Source organism: Loxodonta africana, chromosome 25 (genome assembly GCF_030014295.1).
Source record: "Loxodonta africana isolate mLoxAfr1 chromosome 25, mLoxAfr1.hap2, whole genome shotgun sequence".
Lineage (NCBI taxonomy): Eukaryota > Metazoa > Chordata > Mammalia > Proboscidea > Elephantidae > Loxodonta > Loxodonta africana.
In genome coordinates this window covers 23,713,116-23,736,046 of record NC_087366.1, presented here as the reverse complement: position 1 = coordinate 23,736,046, position 22,931 = coordinate 23,713,116, and the positions used below count along the sequence as shown (strand labels likewise).

The 22,931-nt window shown below is 39.1% G+C and overlaps 1 protein-coding gene across 5 annotated transcripts in view; it reads right to left on the bottom strand.

Annotated features, from left to right (window-relative positions):
- ABL2 (ABL proto-oncogene 2, non-receptor tyrosine kinase) overlaps positions 1-22,228 on the bottom strand; it is a 119,199-nt gene extending 96,971 nt beyond the window's left edge. For 4 of the 5 annotated variants that reach the window (XM_064276580.1, XM_064276585.1, XM_064276581.1 and 1 more), the window contains exon 1: positions 21,814-22,228. In XM_064276580.1, coding sequence (XP_064132650.1) covers positions 21,814-21,970 — 157 coding nt within the window. In that variant the 5' untranslated portion in view covers positions 21,971-22,228. The remainder of the gene's footprint in view (positions 1-21,813) is intronic. The other variant, XM_064276583.1, reaches the window with a different exon arrangement.
- Positions 22,229-22,931: the final 703 nt, after the last annotated feature.

Genomic DNA, 22,931 nt, shown 5'->3' with positions numbered 1-22,931 from the left:
AGCCAATTATTCTTTGTCAACACGTAATTCAAAGGCATCAATTCTTCTTCGGCCTTTCTTATTCACTGCCCAGCTTTCACATGCATATGAGGCGATGGAAATGCGATGGCTTGGGTCAAGCACACCTTTAGTCCTCAAAGTGACATCTTTGCTTTTCAAGGCTTTAAAGAGGTCTTTTGCAACAGATGTGCCCAATGCAATGCGTCATTTGATTTCCTGACTACTGCTTCCATGGGCATTTATTGTGGATCCAAGTAAAATGAAATCCTTGACAACTTCAGTATTTTCTTTGTGTATCACGATGTCCATGATGTTGCTTACTGATCCAGTTGTGAGGATTTCTGTTTTCTTTATGTTGAGGTATAATCCATACTGAAGGCTGCAGTGTTTGATCTTCATCAGTAAGTGCTTCAAGCTCTCTTCGCTTTCAGCAAGAAAGGTTGTGTCATCTGCACATTGCAGGTTGTTAATAGCTCTTCCTCCAATCCTGATCCCAAATTCTTCTTGATGCAGTCCAGCTTCTTGGATTATTTGCTCAGCATACAGACTGAATAAATATGGATACAGCCCTGACACATACCTTTCCTGATTTTAAACCACACACTATCCCTTTGTTCTGGAAGTATGTACAAGAAACCGGAGGCTTGGATCACCAAAATCCGGGTTGCTAGGGGGGAAGGGGATGTAGAAAGGCTATTGTACCTTTTGAATTTTGAACAGTGTAAATGTATTGCCCGCTTGATAAATAAACAAATGATTTAAATTTTAAAAGAGGAAGACTGAGCCACTTAGCAGGGATAAATGCCAAAAGAATATATTGAGAATTGTCATGATACAGAAGAGCTGAGCAGCCATTACCCTCCACATACAAACTGAAACTGAGAAAGCCAGCTGGAAGAGAGGAAAACTGAACAGATGTACAGAGCAAAAAAGATGCCAAAATCTTGCAGCCCTTGAAAGAGAAAGATGGAGAATGCAGTCTTAATTTCTAATGGCTTACCAGCTTCAGTTTCCATGAGGCCCAGCTGTACAGCGAACGATTCCTCTCCAGAAAGTGTCAGGATTCCCAGTGTCCCAGGACAGCAACATTTGCTTCCACCAGCTTCTATCCTTAGCTTCACAGGTTTTCTATCCCTCCCCGCCCCACCCCTTTTTTTCCCCAAGGTCCCTACAACTAGCTTTTCAATCTATATGAGTGAGAAGGTATTGTAAGATGATTTCGACGTGTCATTTGTGAGACAAGAAAGAACGCTTATGACTTACCTAAGTGCTAGACAAACGCTATCAATATCTTGTATTAAGGGCTCAAGGAGCCCTGGTGGTGATGGTTAGGGCTCGCTTGCTAACCAAAAGATTGGCAGTTCAAACCCACCAGGCATTCCACAAGAGAAAGATGTGGCAGCCTGTTTCCATAAAGATTTACAGCCTTGGGAACCCTGTGTGGGCATTTCTACTCTGTCCTATAGGATCGCTATGAGTCAGATTTAACTTGGTGGCAATGGGTTTGGTTTTTTGAGGTTCGTTAAGGTCTCAAAATTACTTCTGCTTTAACATTATCATAATTGTTTTAAAAATGCATTTAGAACTGCTTGAAACTTAAGTACATCAACCAGTAAAAATGTTAGAAAAGCAACTTAAATAATAATAGCTATCACTTACTGAGTACTACCATTCACCATGTACTCTCTGGGAATTTAATATGTAATAATTACTTAACTCTCATAATAACTCCATGAGGCAGGTACTATTAGCATGCCTATTTTACAGATGAGAAAAATATACCGAGAATGAATCACTTGCCCAGGAATACATGATTTCTAAGGTATTTTCAGGTTCTAAATTTTTTACACCTACATCAAGCTGCCGAAATCATAAATTTAATCCAGGATCTAAACCCACATAATCTGACAACAGTGTCCATGCTATTAACAGTGTGCTTATAAATGCTTACATCTCTGACAGATTATAATTGAAAGCAACCAACTAGATAACCCAAATGCTTCAAGAACTGCAGGTGTTGAAAATTCTTTTACATCAAGGTCAGGGAGCAAATACAAAGTCATTCCTGGTATTTCAGTATTCTCGTAAATATACTTTTTTTAAAAGAAATATTTTCCTGGTAATAGTAATTTTCTAGATTTCTTTTATTTTTATTTCTTTTAAATTCAATTCTAAACATATGATAAAAACAGTTAAAATAGTTAAGTTATACTAACTAACATAAAAATACTTATGAAAAGCAGTCTCAAAACGAACAAAAGAGTTATACTGATTAACCCTTAATAAAGTGAATTGTATGTGTTATATACAATTGTATATAAGACACTGGAGCACCAGTGCAGGATATCTCCCTCTGTGTACAGCAGAGAACTGTGACAAGCACAAAATTTAAAGTCAAGTTTTGCTACCTACTATTTTTTTAGCTAGCTATGTGGCCATAGGGCAGAAGACTTAACTTCTCTCAACTGAGCTCCTTCATCTGTAAAACCAAGAAGTACGTATAACTAACAAGGTTGTTTTGAGGATTAAATGAGATAACAAAGTGTCTGGCACACAAGCATCCAATCTTTTCTCTGCTAGCACTGAAACATAATGGTTAAGAGCAAAAAATAACTACTAGAGTTAGACCTGCCTGGTTTTGAGACCTGATTTCATCATTTATTATTTGAGAATGAAATGAGATAGTTTTCAGCACAGTTTGGCACATAAATGCTCAATAAATATTATTATACTACCAAATAGATGCCAACAAAAAAATAACTAGAAAATAAACCTAGAATACAGTCTAATCTTTCTATGTTTTACTACTAAGCTATGTGTCCAAAAATCAACTGGTTTCATCTCTCTAAGCAACCATTTATTCATCTATAGATGAAGTGTATTAGAATACATAATACCTAAGGTCTATTCAAGGAGCCCTGGTGGTGCAGTGGTTAAGCGCTGGGCAGCTAATGGTTAACAGTTCAAACCCACCAGCTGCTCTGAGGGAGAAAAGACCTGGTGATATGCTCTACAAAAAAAAAAGCTCTAGTAAAGATTTAAAAAAAAAAAAAAAATCCGTTGCCATGGAGTCAATTCCGACTAATAGCAACCCTACAAGACAGAGTAGAATTGCACCATAGGGTTTCCAAGGCTGTAATCTTTATGGAAGCAGATTGGCTACCATGGGGCGGTTTGTGGGGCAGGTAGGTTTGAACTACTAACCTTTGGATTAGCAGCCAAGCACTTTAACCACCATACCAACAGGGCTCCTCTGTAAAGACAGCCTCGGAAACTCTATGGGGCAGTTCTACACTGTCACGTTGAGTTGCTATGAGTCAGAATTGACTCGATGGTACACAACAAAGTCTCTATTTGTTCTAAATGTTATACCTATGCCTAACTACCAAAACCATAAATTTAATCTTAAAAACAACATCCCCACATACACACTCACTCTCAGGGGAAAGAAAAAAGCAAACCAATAGGAAATTGCCAAAAATGGCAAGCTCTACATATCCAGTTCAAAATTTAAGTAATAAGAAACATGTTAACTGCAAATACTTTCAATGATAAAGAGATTAAAAAAAAAAAAAAAAACAGCAATAATGAAAAACAGTGCTAAATTCATAACTGCTACAAAGAAAACTAAAAGCACAAATCAGGCTTTCTGAGTACCTGTCCATATGGCAATGACTCTCCTGAATATCCTTCTCACACAGTGGTAAGCCCACAGCAGCCCTACACATTCTAGGTCAGTAGTTTTCAACAGCAGTGATTTTGCCTCCCAGGGGATATTTGGCAATGTCTACATATTGTTTTTAGAGACATATTTGGTGTTAGAACTAGAAATGGGGGTGTTACTGGCATTTAGTAGGTAGAGGCCAGGGATGCTGCTAAACATCCAACAGTGTACAGAATAGCCCCCCAACAAAGAACATCCAGCCCAAAATGTCAATGTTACAGATGTTGAAAAACCCTCACACAGACTATCAATCACAGTGACTCTCCTGAGAATTTGGAATTGAGAGTAAGAAATTAAAGTTTATTCTGGAATGTTCCCTTGATCAAGTAGAGGTTAAAAAAAAAAAAAAAGGGAAACGTGATACGAATTGAATGCCAAAGAGAAAAGAATAAATGGAGCAAATGACAGCCAAAACCAGAGACAGAAAATAAATATTGCCTTAAAGATTCTAGTAGCCTTCTACTTCCTGCTTCTGGGCTGACCTAGCTGCATTCCTGTCCTTGAGCTCCCTGAACCCTCACTATATTCATGTAATAAATCTTCTGTGTATTACATAAACTAGAGTTAGTCTCTACTACTTGTAACCAAGAATCCTACTCACAAGTGTTACCCACAGAAAACCGTTTAGAAGAATAAGCTGTTACAGAATAGTTCAATATAAGCAAATAAAAACAAAGTTTATTAAGAAAATGTTCTGCATCCCGTTTTGGTGAGTGGTGTCTGGAGTCTTAAAGGCTAGTGAGCGGCCATCTAACATGCATCAACTGGTCCCAACCTATCTGGCGCAAAGGAGAATGAAGAACACCAAAGACACAAACAAAATATTGGCCCAAGAGACAAAAGAGGTCACATAAACCAGAAACTCCATCAGCCTGAGACTAGAAAAACTGGATGGTACCCGGCTACCACCAACGATCATCCTGACAGGGAATACCAGAGAGAATTCCTGATGAATCAGAAGAAAAGTGGGGTGCAGAATTCAAATTCTAGTAGAAACACCAGACTTAATGGTCTGAGTGAGACTGGTGAAACCCCAGAGGACATGGCCCCCGGACTCTCTGTTAACCCAGAACTAAAACCATTCCTGAAGCCAAATCTTCAAACAAAGATTAGACTGGACTATAAGACATCAAATGATACTCATGAAGAGTGTGCTTCTTAGTTCAAGTAGATAAAACCAAAAAAAACCCACTGCCGTCAAGTCGATTCCGACTCATAGCGACCCTATAGGACAGAGTAGAACTGCCCCATAGAGTTTCCAAGAAGCGCCTGGCAGATTCGGACTTCTGACCTCTTGGTTAGCAGCCATAGCACTTAACCGCTACGCCACCAGGGTGTCCGTTCAAGTAGATAGATGAGACTAAATAGGCAGCTCCTGCCCAGAGGCAAGATGGGAAGGCAGACAGGGACAGAAGCTGGTTGAATGGACACAGGAAATCCGGAGTGGAAAGGAGGAGTGTCCAAACATATTATAGGGATGGCAACTAGGGTCACGTAACAATGTGTGTGTGTAAATTTTTGTATGAGAAATTAACTTGTGCTGTGAACTTTCACCTACAGCACAATTAAAAAAAAAAAAAGTGCTCAGTAAATGGTGCTGACTGGGGGAATAAATGAACAAGTCATCTGAAGCTATTACTCCTTCTTGGGAGGAGCCCATTTTGATAAATGAGGGTCATAACTCCTTATAACTGATCTACAGGTCACTTTCATGCTTACGTATTTTGACATTTCTCTTATCACACATCCATTGCCATCGAGTTGATTTCAACTCATAGCAACCCTACAGGGCAGAGGAGAACTGCTCCATAAGGTTAAGCAGCCAAATGCTTAACCACTGCACCACCAGGGCTTCAGCATCAAGGAAACCCTGGTCATAGGAAACCCTGGTGGCATAGTAGTTAAGAGCTATAGCTGCTAGCCAAAAGGTCGGCAGTTCGAATCCACCAGGTGCTCCCTGGAAACACTACGGGGCAGTTCTACTCTGTTTTACAGGGTCACTATAAGTAGGAATCAACTCGACAGCAACGAGATTTTTTTTTTTTTTTGGTTTGGTCTTATCTCATAAGATGCCTGTTAGTTTGAATGCCAACCTAAATGTAATGCTTTGACATTTCCTGCTTTCCAACATTAGAACAGTTGAACAAATGAAAGAAAAAAGAATGTTCAAGTGCTACCATGCTAAGTACAGATAAGCATGAAGCTCGATCCCTGTTGTCAGGTTGCTCATGAGATTGGACTTTCTTTAAGAGGAGAAAGGACAAGAAAAAGGCAAAGAAGGAGGCGACTCAGAACCTATCAGGTGTGGCCAGTGCTGGTTATCAGGGTGAACAAAACTCTGTGGAATTCCAGTGAGTGGAGTAATTAATACAAGAAGGTATCACACGTTATATAAAAGACATGAGTGTTTTACAATGAGATAAACAGCAGTGCACAGAATACCTAGCAGCTAGTTCGACTTGACGGCACCGGTTTTTTTGGGTAGTATTGTAACTTAGGCAGATACTTATTTGTCCTGATCTGTATTTTCCAAGTTTTCTGCAATAAGCATGTATTAACTTTATAATTGTATAGTTATGCAAAACACATGTAAGAAATGCCCTTTAAAAAATGATCAAAGAAATGCATACCAATGGGGAAAATTTTTTTTTTAATTTCAGATGTTGTCGAGAAGAAATATTAAATACAAAAGGGTAAGTATGACCTCAAACTTGAGAATGGAACAGCTTGATAGAATATTTGCACAGAGCTGAAGAAACCTTAACAAGTACAAGCACTTGGCCAAGGTGACTTTTCTCTTCAAAGAGAGCTAAGAATTTCAAGACACAGATGACTTGACACAATGAGGTCAACCAGCTTATAAATGCATTAAAATCTTCTCAAATAGCAGGGTTAATGACAGAGCAAAATGAAACATTGTGATAAAGATAGGATTTCACAAGTTTTCATTCTAAGACTTAAAAGTGTATGAGGTAGAGAGCAAGGAGTCAATCCAAACATCCAAATGTTAAAAGTAATTATTTTAAAAATAGAAAACACTATGACAGGGCAATAAAGGCAAATAAAGAATATGAAGCTATGATTCTTGACTCCAGCTATGTAATAGAATCATCTATGAAGCATTTGAAAAAATTTAGTTCCCCAAAATGTACCTTGAAATATGCTGATTTAGTAAACTGGGGCATCGCAGACAAAATACTATTAACAAGTACAGCAGTGGAGTGATTCTGATATCTGATATACAGGGAACCATTGTTTTAAAGTCCGCTATACAAATTAAAAATAAAAAATTGAAAAATAAACACAAAATAGTAAAATGTGTCCATTTTAACCTTCCAAACAAACAGTTACACAAACCCTAGGGGAGTTTGTTTTAAATTAATCCACATACATTCCCAGGTGGACAGTAAGCTCACTAAGATTCTGGCACTGCTCTAAATGCCTTACATATATGAACTCATTTCATCCTGATAATAACACCACAAGATAGGTGTACTATTATTATTCCTATTTTACAGATCAGGCAACTACACCACAAAGAAGTTAGGAATTACAAACCAAATAGTTTGTCTCCAAACTCTTAACTCAGGAACTCCTAACATTTTTTGGTACTATGAAACCCTCTAAAGACCTTTTTAGTATAATGTCTTTTAATGTATAAAATAAAATACATGGGATTACAAAGAAAACTGTATTTCAATACCACTGGTTATCAAAATATTTTTCAATGTATGATATGGCAATGTATGTGCTTCTATACTTAACAAGTTAAATACTACACTCTAATGACAAGTCCAATAACTACCACAATTTCAAAGTAGGGTAAAAAATTCTTCAAAATACCTCAATCAACTGTAATGTGATGTGAAAATATCCAGGATTTCCAGTGATGACAAAAATCATAGGTTTATGCTAATTTTGCTGTGGCCTAATACTTCTATGGCTTATTGCTCTTTAAGGGCAGAGTACTAGCAGGTGCTCCAGTAAAGCTGAATGCTAGGAGTAAAATAACTTAGTCAGCATTTAACGCCAGTTAAGCTAAAGTTCACCTTACATAACCTGGACAAGTTATCAGGCGGGACCAATTCCAGGAGAGGGACATCATGCTTGGTAGAGGGTCAATGAAAAAGAGGAAGATCCTCAACGAGATGGACTGACACATTGGCTGCAACAATGGGCTCAAACAGAAACAATTGTGAGGACAGCACAGGACCTGGTTGTGTTTTGTTCTCTTGTACACAGGGTCACTATGAGTTGGAGCTGACTCGAAGCCACCTAACAACTGACGACAAACTAAAATAAGGTCAGCGAAGGAAAAATATACACTGGAAAATAAAATCAAATTTAAAGTAAATTTACGAATTAATAACTGCAAAGCCAAAAAGCTGGAATACTGGGGTTGTAGCTCAAAGCACCTCCGTGGACTAAAATCTGCATTGTACCATGCCAGGTATGATATCCCTAAATGTACAATGAAGAAAAATACTTTCTCCCTACTTGCTGATTATATGAATTCATTTAAATAGTTATTGGGACACTGTTAAAGGTACTAGGAATGCAGTGGTAATTAAGACCAGGTCCCTACTCTCACAGGGTTTACCATCTAAAGCAGCACTGTCCAGGGTTGGCAACCAATGTCACAAAACAATACAAATATTGTTTAATGAGAAGCTAGTTTGCTCTGTAAACCTTCATCTAAAGTAAATTAAAAAATAAATAAAAGTAAAAATAAAAAAAATAAAGCAGCACTGTCCAACAGAAATATAATGTGGGCAACATGTCAGTTTATATTTGCTAGTTGTTGTTGTGCGCTGCCAATTCAATTCTGACTCATTAGAACCCAATATGATGGAGCAGAATTGCCCCACAGGGTTTCCTAGGCTGTAATCTTTATGGGAACAGATCGTGAGGTACATTAAAATTTTCTTGAATTTGTAAAATTAATTTTAAAACAAATTTTATTTAATCTAATATATCCAAAGCATTATCACTTCAACATGCAATAAATGTAAAAATGTTAATGTGACATTTTACATTCTTTTTTCACACTGGGTCTCTGAAATAAAGTACATTTTACACACTTAAAGCACTTCTCAATTAGAATGTGCCACATTTTAAGTGCTCAACAGTTCTATGTGGCTAGTAGCTACCATATTAGACAGTGCAGGTCTAAAGAGGGAAATAGGCAGGGGGCTACTGTTTTTTTTTTTCATTTTAGATCTTATAATATTCTTTGACTCTTTAAATCTGCATGTACAGTGAAATCTGTGAGAGCCAGAACTCAAAGGAACTACCTTGTTTTTCAGGGTCTCGAAAGTTTCTTGCCTCTGACAGGGTGCAGTCTTACCACTTATCTATCACTCGTTTTAGTGAATATATTTTTAGTTTTCCTTCTCTGGCAGGTTTCCACCAGCCAGAAGTCTCTCTTTCACAGGTTTTACTGTATTACTGATAAAAATAATAACTAAAAATAGTTTTCTGGTCACAGCCAACAGCAATTTAAAACATTTATCTTATGCAAAACTAGAAAGAATCTAACATCAACAGGAAAAATTCTGGATCAACTGTGGTACACATATACAATGGAATACTAGAACTGTATATATTTGAACAAGAATATATCTCAAAAACACACAGTACAGTAAAAAAGAAAGTTGCAAGATGATACATACAGTATAGAATTAATGTAAATCTTTCAAACATATAAAACTACATACTGAAATACCCACATGCTCCCGTGCCTGTGTGCACACACACATATATTACAGACACCGTAATTACATATGAAATCAAAATGTAACTATGTGGAAGGAAAAGATAAACACCAATATCAGAGTAGTGCTAACCTCAGGGTAGGGACGGAAAAGAATGAGTTTGAGAAGGCATACAAAAGGTACTCAACTGTCCCTACGGTGTTTTATTTCTTTAAAAAAAAATAAAAAGAGTGGAAAATGTTATTTGTTAAATCAGAATGGTGGATACTTGGGTTTTCTTTTATATGTCATACTTTTGTGTATGTTTTAAATATTTCCTTTAAAAAATCTTTTTCACACAATAAGAGCAGATTTTAGACTTTTACGGGTTTTGGAAACTTAATTTCTGATAATTAAACAAGGAATTAGTTTTAGAGTCAGTTAACGAACTGTAAGCAGTGTTAAAAAATATATTGATTCCAAAACTTAACACAAGTCCAGATGTTCTGGAGAGCACCTGAACTCTACAGTAGCCACAGAATATACATCTTTTCCATAGCTAAGAGGTTTACATTTGCCAAAATCTATGCTCAGAGTTCTAAACAGTAGTTGTCACAAAGCTCACCAACATAAGGACTGTCTGTATTTATAAAACTTAACACTTTTCTCAATGCAAAAACATATCTTAAATGTACCAGTAATTGTATGCTTTATTCTAGAAGCTAAATGGCATTTCTTTACACAACAGGTGAAGAAATAACCACAAGTTTTCTAGTTGCCCTATTAAAATATACTAGTGAATTCCTCTGAAGATACATTTGTACTATAGATACATCAGATATTTTATAGAAACTAAATGGACAAAATCTGTCTTATCACTACTAATAATTATAGCAAGAATTCATTAAGGAAGAATGAGAGATGATCTCTCTTTGTAACCAACCCTCCATCTCTGCCACGCCTCCTCCAACCAAATGCCAGATAGTATATTATGTATTACGGAAATGCAACCAAGATGGATAGTAACAATAGTTTAAATATTCTATCAGAATTATCCTTTTATAATGGGATTTAAAAAAAATTCTAGTAATACCAGTTTTAAGGAAGATAAAAACATTGGCAAAAAGTTACTTCTGTAGTTAATACGATTATATACCTAGAAAATCTAAAAGAATTAAATGGGAAACTATCAGATACACCAAGAATACAGGAAGACAACCAGACCCAAGATCCAACATACACAAATTGTCTTCCTATACCCTTGCACTAGGAGTCCCCGGGTGGCACAAATGGTTCAGCTCTGGACTATTAACCAAAAGGTTGTCTGTTCAAGTCTACCAAGAGAAACCTTGGAAGACAGGCCTGTCAATCTGCTTCTAAAAGGTCGCAGCCTTGAAAATCTTATGGAGCAGTTCTACTTTGCACACATGAGTTAGAATCGACGAAGTGGCAATTAACAACAACATACTTGCAGTAAGCAGTTAGGAAATGTAATACAAAGATTCCCTCACGATAACAACAAAAATTATAAAATGCCCAGGAATAGACCTAGCAAGAAATGTCTAAAAATAATACGAGGACAATGAAAATTTTTTTACTGAAGGACATATAACATGACCTGAATTGGTAAAGGGACGCCATGTTTTTGGATGTAAGAACACAATTATGCAACAATATCAATTCACTCCCAAATTAATCTATAATGTAATACAATCACTATCAAAATCCAATTGAGATTTTCTAAATCTTAACAGTTTAATCCTAAAGAACTTTGGACAATATGTAACAACACCAAATCAATTTTGAAAATGAACGTAATGATCGGGGAGCTAGCCAGATAAAACACATACACACTTTAAGGCTATAATAATTAAGACAGTATGTTAACAATGAACAGGAAGAGACAAAGATCAATGGAATAATAGAATTTTTTAAAGACTTGTGTATATATGAGAATTTAATACATGATAAATATGACTCCTCAAATCAGTGGGAAATTGATGGACTTGATTCACTAATTGGTATTGTGGCAACAGAAAAACATTAAGTTGGTTCCAACCTCAAACATATATAAATCTCAGATGGATTCAAGTTGGTGGTGTAAGAAAAAAAAAAAACAGAAGGAAAAAAAAAAAGGTTTTTTTGTAATCTTGTAAACATATTTATCAATAAGGAAATGGTTAAATTCATATCTAGAGCATGGAACACTACAAAGCTGTCAAAAAAGAATGAGAAATTTATACATACTGGCAAAGACAGGTTGTCTAGAAACACTGGTATTTTGGCAATGGCAAAACATTTCAAGTTGGTTCCAACTTCAAATATACATAAATCTCAGATGGATTCAAGTTGGTAATACAAGAAAAAAACAAGTTTAGTGGAAAAATCATAGAGTGTGATGTCATTTATGAAATGGCAAGAGAAATATTAATATGTGCATTCATATATATTTACACACATAGAAAGTTCTGGGAGAATGTACATCAAACCATGAACAGTGGTTTCCTCCAATGCAAGAATATTGACTGGGAATATTCTTGATGTTAGGTGCCATTGAGTTGGTTCTGACTCATGGTGACTCTATGTACAACAGAATGAAACAATGTCCAGTCCTGTGCCATCCTCACAATTGTTGCTATGCTTGAGACCATTGTTGCAGCCACAGTGTCAATCCGTCTCATAGAGAGTTTTCTTCTTTACCAAGCATGATGTCCTTCTCCAGGGACTGGTCCCTCCTGATAACAAGTCCGAAGTACGTGAGATGAACGGTCTGGGAACAGGGAAGTCAAAACGGACTTTCATGTCTAGTCTATATGATTCAGTACTGTTTGACCTTTTTCTTTTAATGAGATGCTGTCATCGATTTTTATGTAATTAAAAATGCAAATTTCAAAATTAATAAAAGAAAGCTACTATAACAAAAAACTTCACCTATCAACCTTTCTTTTCTATAAAGAACAGATGGATGGTACGAATTGTGCTTGTTAGTATCGTTAATTTTAGGAAAATGTGTTCTTAGTAATTATCTGGAACCACAAAATGCTAAGTGACAATCTTCAGTCCTAACTCACTATTGTCATTCTAATTTGCTGAAATTAGCACTGGGAGAGGAACATGTTAACAAAATTGCAGATGTACATACTGCAGATATATATTAAGACACAGAACATTTTCTTTAACTTTGACACATCAAGTGAAAGGTTTCTAAACCCTCCCTCTCCCTGGAAAGCAAACCAGGGAATACAAATGGCCTGGGCCTGCTGAGCATTGTGTTCTGCTGTATCAAAAACCAATACTGGCAGAGTTCACTGTGAGACGGAAGCACCACCGCCGCAGACACAGCACAATTAAAACAGGTGCTATAGGTCACATAAAGCAAAGAGGAAAAAAACATATATATATAGTTTTGATTTTTTTTTAAGCAACCAAAATTAAATTTAGGATAGTATTGTATTTAATGTATATTTACCCATGCTGAAACCCTGGTGGCGTAGCAGTTATCAGCTATAGCTGCTAAGTGAAAGATTGGCAGCTCTAATCCACCAGGCACTCTTTGAAAACTCTCTGGGGAAGTTCTGTTCTCTCCTACAGGGTCACTATGAGTTGGAATCGGCTTGACAGCAACAGGTTATTTACCCATGCATTCATTTGAATGAAAAGTTCAATCAAAACCAAAACTGAGAATTTTTTCTAACTAGCATTGTTGTTACTGTGTGCTGTCAAGTGAATTCCGACCACTGCAACCTTATAGGATAGAGTAGAGCTGCCCCATAGGATTTCCTAGGCTATAATCTTTACAGGAACAGATTGCCAGTTCTTTTCTCCCACAGAACCACTGATGGGTTTGAATCGCCCATCTTTTGGTTAGCAACCAGTACTTAACCATTATGCCACTAGGGCAACCTTCTAATTAGTATCCAAACCCACCCACTGCCGTGGAGTCGATTCAACTCATAGCAACCCTGTAGGACAGCACAGAACTGCCCCATAGAGTTTCCAAGGCTGTAAATCTTTATGGAAGCAGACTGTCACATCTTTGTCCCTTTGGAGCGGCTTATAGGTTCAAACCACTGACCTTTCGGTTAGCAGTCAAGCGCTTAACCACTGTGCCACCAGAGCTCCTTCTAATTAGCATAATGACCACAAATTTACATACTGAAATTTTGTACTCAATCCAAAAAGTTCGAGATTAGTAACCACAAGTTACTGTACTAAATATCACACTTCCACACAAGACTAGCTTTTCAGCTGTTTTATGAGGATGTTCATCAAAATATATTTGAGCAGCACCATTCCTAAGCACAGCAGTTGTCTAAATTACACCTACGAATAATCTCAGAGCCTTTAATATAGCTGCTAGCACAGGCAATTAATGTAAAATAATTCAATAAACAGAAAATGTTAAAATACTCTAGGGTTAAGCTAAAATTAAAAAAAAAAAAAATCTTTTCCTGCCATGTTACTGGAAAAAAGGCCTTATAGTTACAGAAAGGAATCCTGGTGGCACAGTGGTTAAGCGCTGGCTGCTAACCAAAGATCAGCTACTCGAACTCACCAACTGCCCCGCCTATAAAAGATTACAGCCTTGGAAACCCTGTAGGGCAGTTCTACTCTGTCCTATAGGGTCACTATGAGTCAGGTCAACTCAAAGGCAATGGGTTTGGTTTTGGGTTTTTACAGCTACATATTGCAACTAATAAGTTAAACCTATCACTTTAAGTGGTTACACAGATTCTAACCCAAGATCACTAGAGTAAAAATGAATGCTTAGCCCCAAAACACCTAGCGTATAAATAAGTTCCTAACATCTGATACCTGATTCATATTCAATATCAGTTCATATTCTGATACCAAGAAAAAAATAGCAACCTACACATTTTTATCAGATAAAACCATCACTAATCAGAATTGTCATTTAAATACTTTTTTTAATTGACACTATTATAGAAATGGGGAAACCCTGGTGGCATAGTGGTTAAGAGTTATGGCTGCTAACCAAAACGTCGGCAGTTCGAATCCACCAGGTGCTCCTTGGAAAACCTATGGGGCAGTTCTATTCTGTCCTATAGGGTCGCTATGATTCAGAATCAACTCAACAGCAACGGGTTTGGTGTTTTTAAATATTATTATTATAGAAATGGAGCCCTGGTGGCACAGTGGTTAAGAGCTGTGGCTGCTAACCCAATGGTAGGCAGTTCAAATCCACCAGCCACTCCTTGGAAACCCTATAGGGCAGTTCTGCTCTGTCCTATAGGGTCGCTATGAGTCAGAATTGATTCGACGGCAAAGGGTTTGATTTCTTTTTTTTAATAGAAATGGGAGGAGCCCTGGTGGCACAATGGTTAAGTGCTTAGCTGCTAACCGAAAGGTTGGCAGTTCGAATCCACCAGCCACTCTGCCTCAGAAAGATGTGGCAGTCTGCTTCCAAAAAGATTACAGCCTTGGAAACCCTATGGGGCAGTTCAACCCTGTCCTACAGGGTTGCTATCAGTCAGAATCAACTCGATGGCAATGGGTTTGGTTTGGGTTTTACCAGAGAAATAATAAAAAGAAGTATTTATGTTGAATATATAAGAAAAAATTGTTCCACAATTACTAAGACACCTACTTAGGTGACAGGTACTGTGTGTAAAGGATACAAAGTAAAGAAGACAATCCTTGCAACCTAGTATCTTAGAATCCAAGAGTCATTTACACAAATATGCAATCAGTACCTCACTGCCTATATATGCAATATTATCAGTCAGTAATTCTCTAAAGAACTTCTATTAGTATAGTCTAATAAGTCAACTGCTGTTATTAGAGGGTATATAAAGCTAATATTTTATATTCTTTTTCACATTCATAAAGAAATATGGTTCACAGAGACTGCACCAGCCTGAGACCAGAACTACATGGTGCCCGGCTACAATGGATGACTGTCCTGACAGGGAACACAACAGGGAACCCCTGAGGAAGCAGGAGGGCAGTGGGATGCAAACCCCAAATTCTCATAAAAAGACCAGACTTGATGGTCTGACTGAGACTAGAAGGACCCCGGAGGTCATGGTCCCTAGACCTTCTGTTAGTCCAAGACAGGAACCATTCCCAAAGCCAACTCTTCAGACAGGGATTGGACTGGGCTATGGGATAGAAAATGATACCGATGAAGAATGAGTTTTTGGGATCAAGGAGACACATGAGACTATGTTGGCATCTCCTGTCTGGAGGGGAGATGAGAGGGCGGAGGGGGTCAGAAGCTGGAGGAATGGACACGAAAATAGAGAGTGGAGGGAAGGAGTGTGCTGCCTCATTAGGGGGAGAGCAATTAGGAGTGTATAGCAAGGTGTATATAATTTTTGTATGAGAGACTGACTTGATTTGTAAACTTTCACTTAAAACACAATAAAAATTAAAAAAAAAAAAAAGAAATACGGTTCAGTGCACTCATTCTCTTATAGCAGCCTAACATACTATCATGATACCTGTAAATCATCTTGATAATTTCTAAAAAGCCAAGAGGATGAAAAGAGAGTTGTAACTTATCGAGGGGTACAGGGGAGAGGGAGAGGAATATAAAAAGTCTTTACATAAGAAATATTAGTAACACTATGCCTAGAGGCTAGCACAGTAGTTCAATGTTACCATGAGATTCCACATAGCAGGATGAGCGCCTAATGCCCCCTTGGTTAAACCACCATGTCGAAGTTTCAGTCTACAGCCAATGACGGATTACACAGATCTAATCTTGGCCTACCATTCTGGTCTCAAGAGAGATGGGGTAAACAATCCTAAAAATCTTTATATATACACATACACATACTCACACCCCAAAAGGTAACTCACCCAAAAGGTAACTAAGCACCATCATATACTAAAACTGTAGACTCACAAATAGATATTCCCATTTCTTTGGTTTCTAATCATTTTCAATCTCGGGCAAGTAGAGTTTTATGAGGTATAAATGAGTAAACAGAAATAGAGTACTTAGAACTTGCCTTGTACACAGCACTAAGTGGCAATTATTTCATCACCTGCTTCTTCTGGGAACTGAAGCCCACTCTACCACAAATTTGTCAGCAGAACCCTATGTTCCCTACCTCTCTTTTTTCCTGAGACTTCAGATTCTTTCAACAGTGATTCTCTCAAGACTTCAACATATGAACTTTTACAGATTAAAAATGTTCAGGACAAAGCCAAAGGACATCAACATTTCCTGCCATCAAAAAATACAGCAGTCACTTGCATGTAGACACTAGACTTGGAACAAGTGGACTTCTGAACCAGTTTTAAGTAGAAGGGAATCAGTCTATCATGTCTTTTGATACATTTGAACCACTTTCAATCCAACACTCTTCTTAATCTCATATATCAGCAGTTCTCAAAATGTGGTTCCCAAACAGCAACACCTGCAAATTTGTCAGAAAAGCAAATCCTCAAAGAGCCCCACCTCAGACCTAAATCAGACTCTGGGGGTGAGACCCAGCAATCTGCGTTTTAACAAGTTCTCCACACCAGAGTTTGAGAACTGTTCTATACGATCTGGTGAAGAATCTACAGTGAGACTGAAATTACCTATTCGAGAAAAAATTGTTAAGATTGACGAGGTTAACATTCTTAAATATTTTGAAATCTCTGTATGAGTAGTATCATATTAAGAAAAAGACATCCCACTAAAACATGTGTTTAACAATAAACTTCATAACCAGAGGTAAAATACAGGGAGGCACAGAACAGTCTTAAAGAATGTCAGGTGAAGAAGGTTACAATATAAAAGGTCATTAAATATTAACAAGCAAACAAAGCAAAAAAAAAAAAAGCTTACAATGAGATGTCCACCAACTTTCCTTTTACATTAGCCTTAGTTTCTCTGAAGGAAGAAAAATGCATCAAGAAAAGAGTGAGAGTGAAAAAGAGCCATGGGCTGTGTGCCCTCTGACTGACACCCAGCCCCTAAGGCCAATCATCCTAGGAAGTTAACATTTACCTTCACAGGAAGGTAAGCCTAATGTGACTTCAGATTCTCCCGTTTGGTCCCTACAATTTCCCTACCTTTTTTGCTGCTTTCTGGAAATCTTCTAAATAAAAACCACTTGACAATCAAGAGAAAATAAAGACAAAGTGTAAACGCTAAGACAACACTACACTTTAGCATAACACATCACCGTGATGATGATAACAGCAGTGTTTTAGACAGCTTACAAAACATTTCACATGCAATTCATGTAATCTTCACACTTCAGGTAAATAACAACAACAAAACTGATATTTATTGAGCACTTAGTGCCTGGCACTTCATTAAGAGCCTCATATAATTTTATTATTTAATTCTTTCAACAAACTAGTGAGGCTAGAGTGACAAACCATTTACCAATATCAGACACCAGGCAGGATTTGAATCCAATTCTGATTCAAAAACCCATGCTCTCTAAATCTCTACCATATGGCAAAATTTGGAGACAAAGACTTAAATTTCAGCTCCAGTTCCATCACTTAAGTTATGTGACCTTGGAAAGTCACTTAATTCTCTTTAAATCTTCTTACTCTGCAAAATGGGAAGATTAATACCTGAACATTTATCCCACAGACTAGTTGTAAAAGTCAAACGAGATAAAAGACATTAAAGGTCTTCAATAACTCTAACTACACAAGTATTAATTACTAGCATCATCATTCCCTATTTTGAAAAAGAAAGAGTGAGCAGGAAAAAAGAACATAGAAAAGAATCAAAAAAGAATGCTGGTTTTTCTTTTCTGTGTTTTATTGTTTTTTTAAAGCAGGCTGAAGACCCTTACAGAGAAACTTCAGGCTTTATCATTTTACCTGGGATCTTACTGTCAATTGGACTACGAAACAGAATCTGTAATGTATCACAACTTATCTTGTCATTTTGCTAAAAATACAGAGACAGCTATACTATAACTTATGCAGATTTGGAGGTTAATAAAAATAAAAATCTAACAGTTGGTTTCTCTTAAAAGTTTAGTTCTCATAAGAATCAGCGACAATTCTACTGTTGTGTGCCACTGAGTCAATTCTGACTCAGCGACCTTATAGGACAGAGAAAAACTGCCCCATAGGGTTTCCTACACTGAAATCTTTACAGGTACAGATTGCCAGGTCTATTCTCCTGTGGAAACCCTGGTGGGGTAGTGGTTAAGGGCTATGGCTGCTGACCAAAAGGATGGCATTTTGAATCCACCAGGTGCTCCTTGGAAACCATACAGGGGAGTTTTCCTCTGTCTTTAAGGTCAGGATGAGCTGATTACCACTCCAAGGCAATGGCTGGTTTGTTTTTATTCTCCTGCAGAGCAGCTGATGGGTTTGAATCACCAACCTTCCAGTTAGCAGCTGAGCATTTAACCATAATAAAAATTTCCTTGTAACAGCCTTGCTCTTCTTTCTACAACATCATTTTCAATCTGGGGTGCCCATATTTTTCATCCTGCAAAGGCTAAAACATGAATCATACATTCTAAAAGAAATAAACCAGGCCACTTAAAATCACAAGTTCGAGAGAAATATTTATTCAGAATTTTGTAATTTAAGGTTAATTTTAATAGAATTTTTAGCAAATGAGTGAAGGAAGTAAAATTGGTGTGAAATCACCAAACTGTTGAGGTATGTCAGATATTCAAAAAAAAGGAAAAAAAAAGTACTCAACACTAAATTAAAGCCAAAAACCCACTGCCATCGAGTCAATTCCAACTCACACCAACCCTACAAAAGAGAGAAGAACTGCCCTATAGGGTTTTCAAGGCTGTGAATCTTTACACAAGCAGAATTCCACATCATTCTCCCATGGAACGGCTGGTGGGTTCTGGTAGGTTCGAACCACCGACCTTTTGGTTAGCAGCTGAGTGATTTAACCACTGTGCCACCAGAACTCACTTCAGTTCATAATAGGTGCTCAAAAAAAAACTTTTGCTTATTGAATGAATGAAATGTCCCTTAAACTTGCCCCTCCTATTTACATTGCCTCCACTCAAGGCCAGGTTTTCACCATTTCCAACGTGGGTTCATTGACATAGCCTATTTAAAAAAAAAATTTTTTTTTTTTTTTTTTATTAACTAGCCAATCAGGTAAACTGATATAAACTCTGCTGCCAAATTTTCCAAAACCCAGTCCCATCCAACCTATTCAAAGTTTTCTTCCCACTGCTTCTCAATTAGAATCATAAAATCTTAGAGTCAGAAGGTACTTTAGAGGTCATCCAGTCCAACTTCCTCATTTTACAGATAAAGAAACCCAAAAATGCTAAATGACTAAATCACCCAGCCAGGTGAAGCCAATTTTTATTCTAGGATTTTTACTCTAGGATTTTTCCCAACTCACAATACTGCTTCACTCCTAACACATGTCTCTCCTCACTGTCCCATCAACAAATGATGTTCAGTCCCATCGTTCCTGTTCAAGTTGTTTCTCCTGCCCAAACTGCCTTCCTTTTCCTGCTCCATAGATCCAAATCCCATCCCAGCTTCAAAACCTCTTTCTATTCCATTTCTCATGATTTCTTCCTTCTCTAAAAATCTTACTTCCTGAATAAAACATTAGATGAACAGGACCATCATTGCATACTGGAGCAAGTTTAACGCTTAGTAACATTTCCCACAAAATAACAATACTTGGATATATTTGTTCCCTAAAACTATTCATCCATTCCTTCCTCCTACATTTTAGAAAATGACTTCAATAAAAAGTAACTCACATAGCACCGTCACAAAATATTCATATACCTTGAACAGATCTCACTCACATCTTTAACAGCAGACATGTAAAACTTGAATGGGATTGCCCCAAATCACCTATATCTCCACCATTAAGAAAGAACTTGGCTTATTCACAAAGTCCAAACTCAAAACTCTGACACAACTCACCTAGTAGCCCTCACTCCTTGAGTTTGCCCCTTTGCATGCTACCATCTATCATTACTTCTTCAAAAACTACATTTCTAATAATTCATACTTTTTCTTCCTCTCCTTCCCTAAATTGTGTAATACAGAACACAGTCTCTTTTACCCTTTATTATCATCTAGATGCCTCTTAGAGAAACTCCAGTTTGCTACCTCTCATTCAACCTCAGCCAATGAATTATCCAGACCTTTCTACCAAAGTAACATCTATCTCTTCAGCTCTTCTCAGGTCTTAGAGTATCTCAACCTGATGAAGGTCAATTTTGTTTTTTCCCCTTCTCCACTCTTCCATCCTCTACAACAGGGGTCTCAAAAGTGGTGTAGGTGCACCTCAGAAGATGTGCAAAAGTAGGATCCACTGGGCTGCAGAAAAAAAATATTAGGACCTCTTAAGTTTATTTTTTATTTCATTCTTTCTTAAATTGTTCCTTCTATCCAAAATTATAAATTTCATAACAGTACAGTAAGTAGTACATGTGTATAATAGATACACAAATTATTGGAGAAAACCCATTGCCACTGAGTCAATCCCAACTTATAGGGACCCTACAGGACAGAGTAGAACTGCCCCCATAGCGTTTCCAAAGAGTGGCTGGTGGATTCGAACTGCTGACCACTTATTGGAATATGTATATACTCAAAATTCTTACTGATAAAGCTCTGTGATCAAAAGTGTGTGGACCCTATTCTAAAAGAACACTGATAATGAGGTCAAGGTAAAGGGTTCCAGACTCTATAAGGTAAATATAGGTACATAATCGTGTACACACACACACACAATATGGTACAATGAAAGACTCTTTGCACATCCAGATCAAAGTCCAAACCATACCCACTAACCTCTAGCCCCTGCCAGCCATCTCAAAATTGTGTCTCACTCAAAAGCACAGAACAGAGGATGGTCTGCTAAAGCCCTTCATTTCTAGTATGAAAAAAAAAAATTCCTAAGTGGCCAGAGTCCAGTGATGAGATTACTACCCTTATCTTCCCCATAGAAAAGTATTTCAGGGCACTGTTCACAGATTATATCCTGACACTATCATCGCCTGATTTACACATATAAATTTTACGCCACTATCTCCGGAGATTCAGTTCCTACTTCCCAAGCCCTTGGGGCACAATTCACGTTCCCTTCGCTAACAACCGGTTTGCACTCACTCCCACCTTCTGGTTTTAGCTCACACCTCCCTTCATCCTTCCCTCCCCTAGGGTTACCATCCACCTTCTCCTCCTAAGCGCACAGCACCTTCGCAGGGTAAAGGACAGTCCATCCACGGTCCCTAAGACCACTTCTCTTTCCTTCTCCGCCCCCGGAGCTGCCAGCCAGGCTGGAGACGGGAAGGGGGAGGGGTGTGCCTCGCCTCCCGTGACTGGCCCAAATGGCAGCAGATTCCACCACGACTCTCAGGCACCCCTCTACCCCCTGAGGCTGCCTGTCTGCCTCCCACCCCGCCCCGGCCCCACCCCCAGCCTCCCCTACTCCCTCACGCCCGGCACACTCACCATGCTGGGTGAAGATATTGAAGCCGGCCTCCGCGGAGCGCCCCGCCGGGTCCCGCCTGCGGCCGGAGGGCCTGGCTGCACTGCTGCCCCGGATCCCGCGGGGCTGCGGCTGCTGGAGACCCGGAGCCTCCCCGACGCGGCCCACCTGCTGCCCCATCCCTGCGCTCGCGTACTCCGCGCGCCCCCCGCCGACCCCTGGTCACATTCCTCCTCGGCTCCGGCCTCAGGCTCTGGAGCTGCTCTGGCCTGTCCTCCCCAGTCCAGTGCCTGGCCCTGAGCGGCCGGGCCACCGGCGTCCCCGCAGCCGGACTCCTCACAGCAGCCGCTGCGCTGCCTCTCCGCGACTCAGAGATTCTGCTTTTCCCTCCTCCTCCGGCCGCTCCGCGCCCCCAACGCCGCAGCTGCCGCCGCCATCTTTAAGCCACCGAGCACTGAGGGAGAGCGTGGGACAGAGCGTCTCCCGCCCCCTCCCTCCCTCCCTCCCTCCCTCCCCGCCCGACCAGTCACCTCCGTTACTCAGAGGGAGGGCCTCCGGCGGCCCGGCCCCGCCCCGGACCCGCCCCCGGCCCCGCCCCCGCTCCGCCCCGGGCCAACTCCGCGCCGCGCCCCTGCCTCCTCGCAGGGTGGGTCTGGGCCCAGGGTCCCCAGTGCCCACCTTATTTGCGAGTCCACCGCTTCTTCAGGTCTTTTGGCCCCTCTGTTCCTTTGCCACACCTCGGCTTTCCACGTCTAACTTCTCCTCAGCCGACCCCCCTCCCACGTTCTGGTCTACACGCCACCTCCTTTTGGGGTCCCACCTCCACCTGTCAAGTCAGTTGAGGGCTGAGTGCCCACCACGTGCACAGCTCCATAGCAAGCACAGTTGGGGGCTGTTAGTCCTTGGTAACCAGGTGAGGATCCCTGAAATACCCAGGAGAATCCCTTTAAACACCTTTGTCAGCGACAGGCCAAGAGTCATAAATTAAATTGTAAATTTATTATTTAAATTTTAAAAATTATTTCATAATGTTAAATTGCACTTGTGTAGATTGTCTGCGTTTTTCAGTCTCACTGGTGCAGCAGTTTTGATTCATTCTTCATAATACCATGAATTCCTCTTGCACTCCTTTACCGTCTAA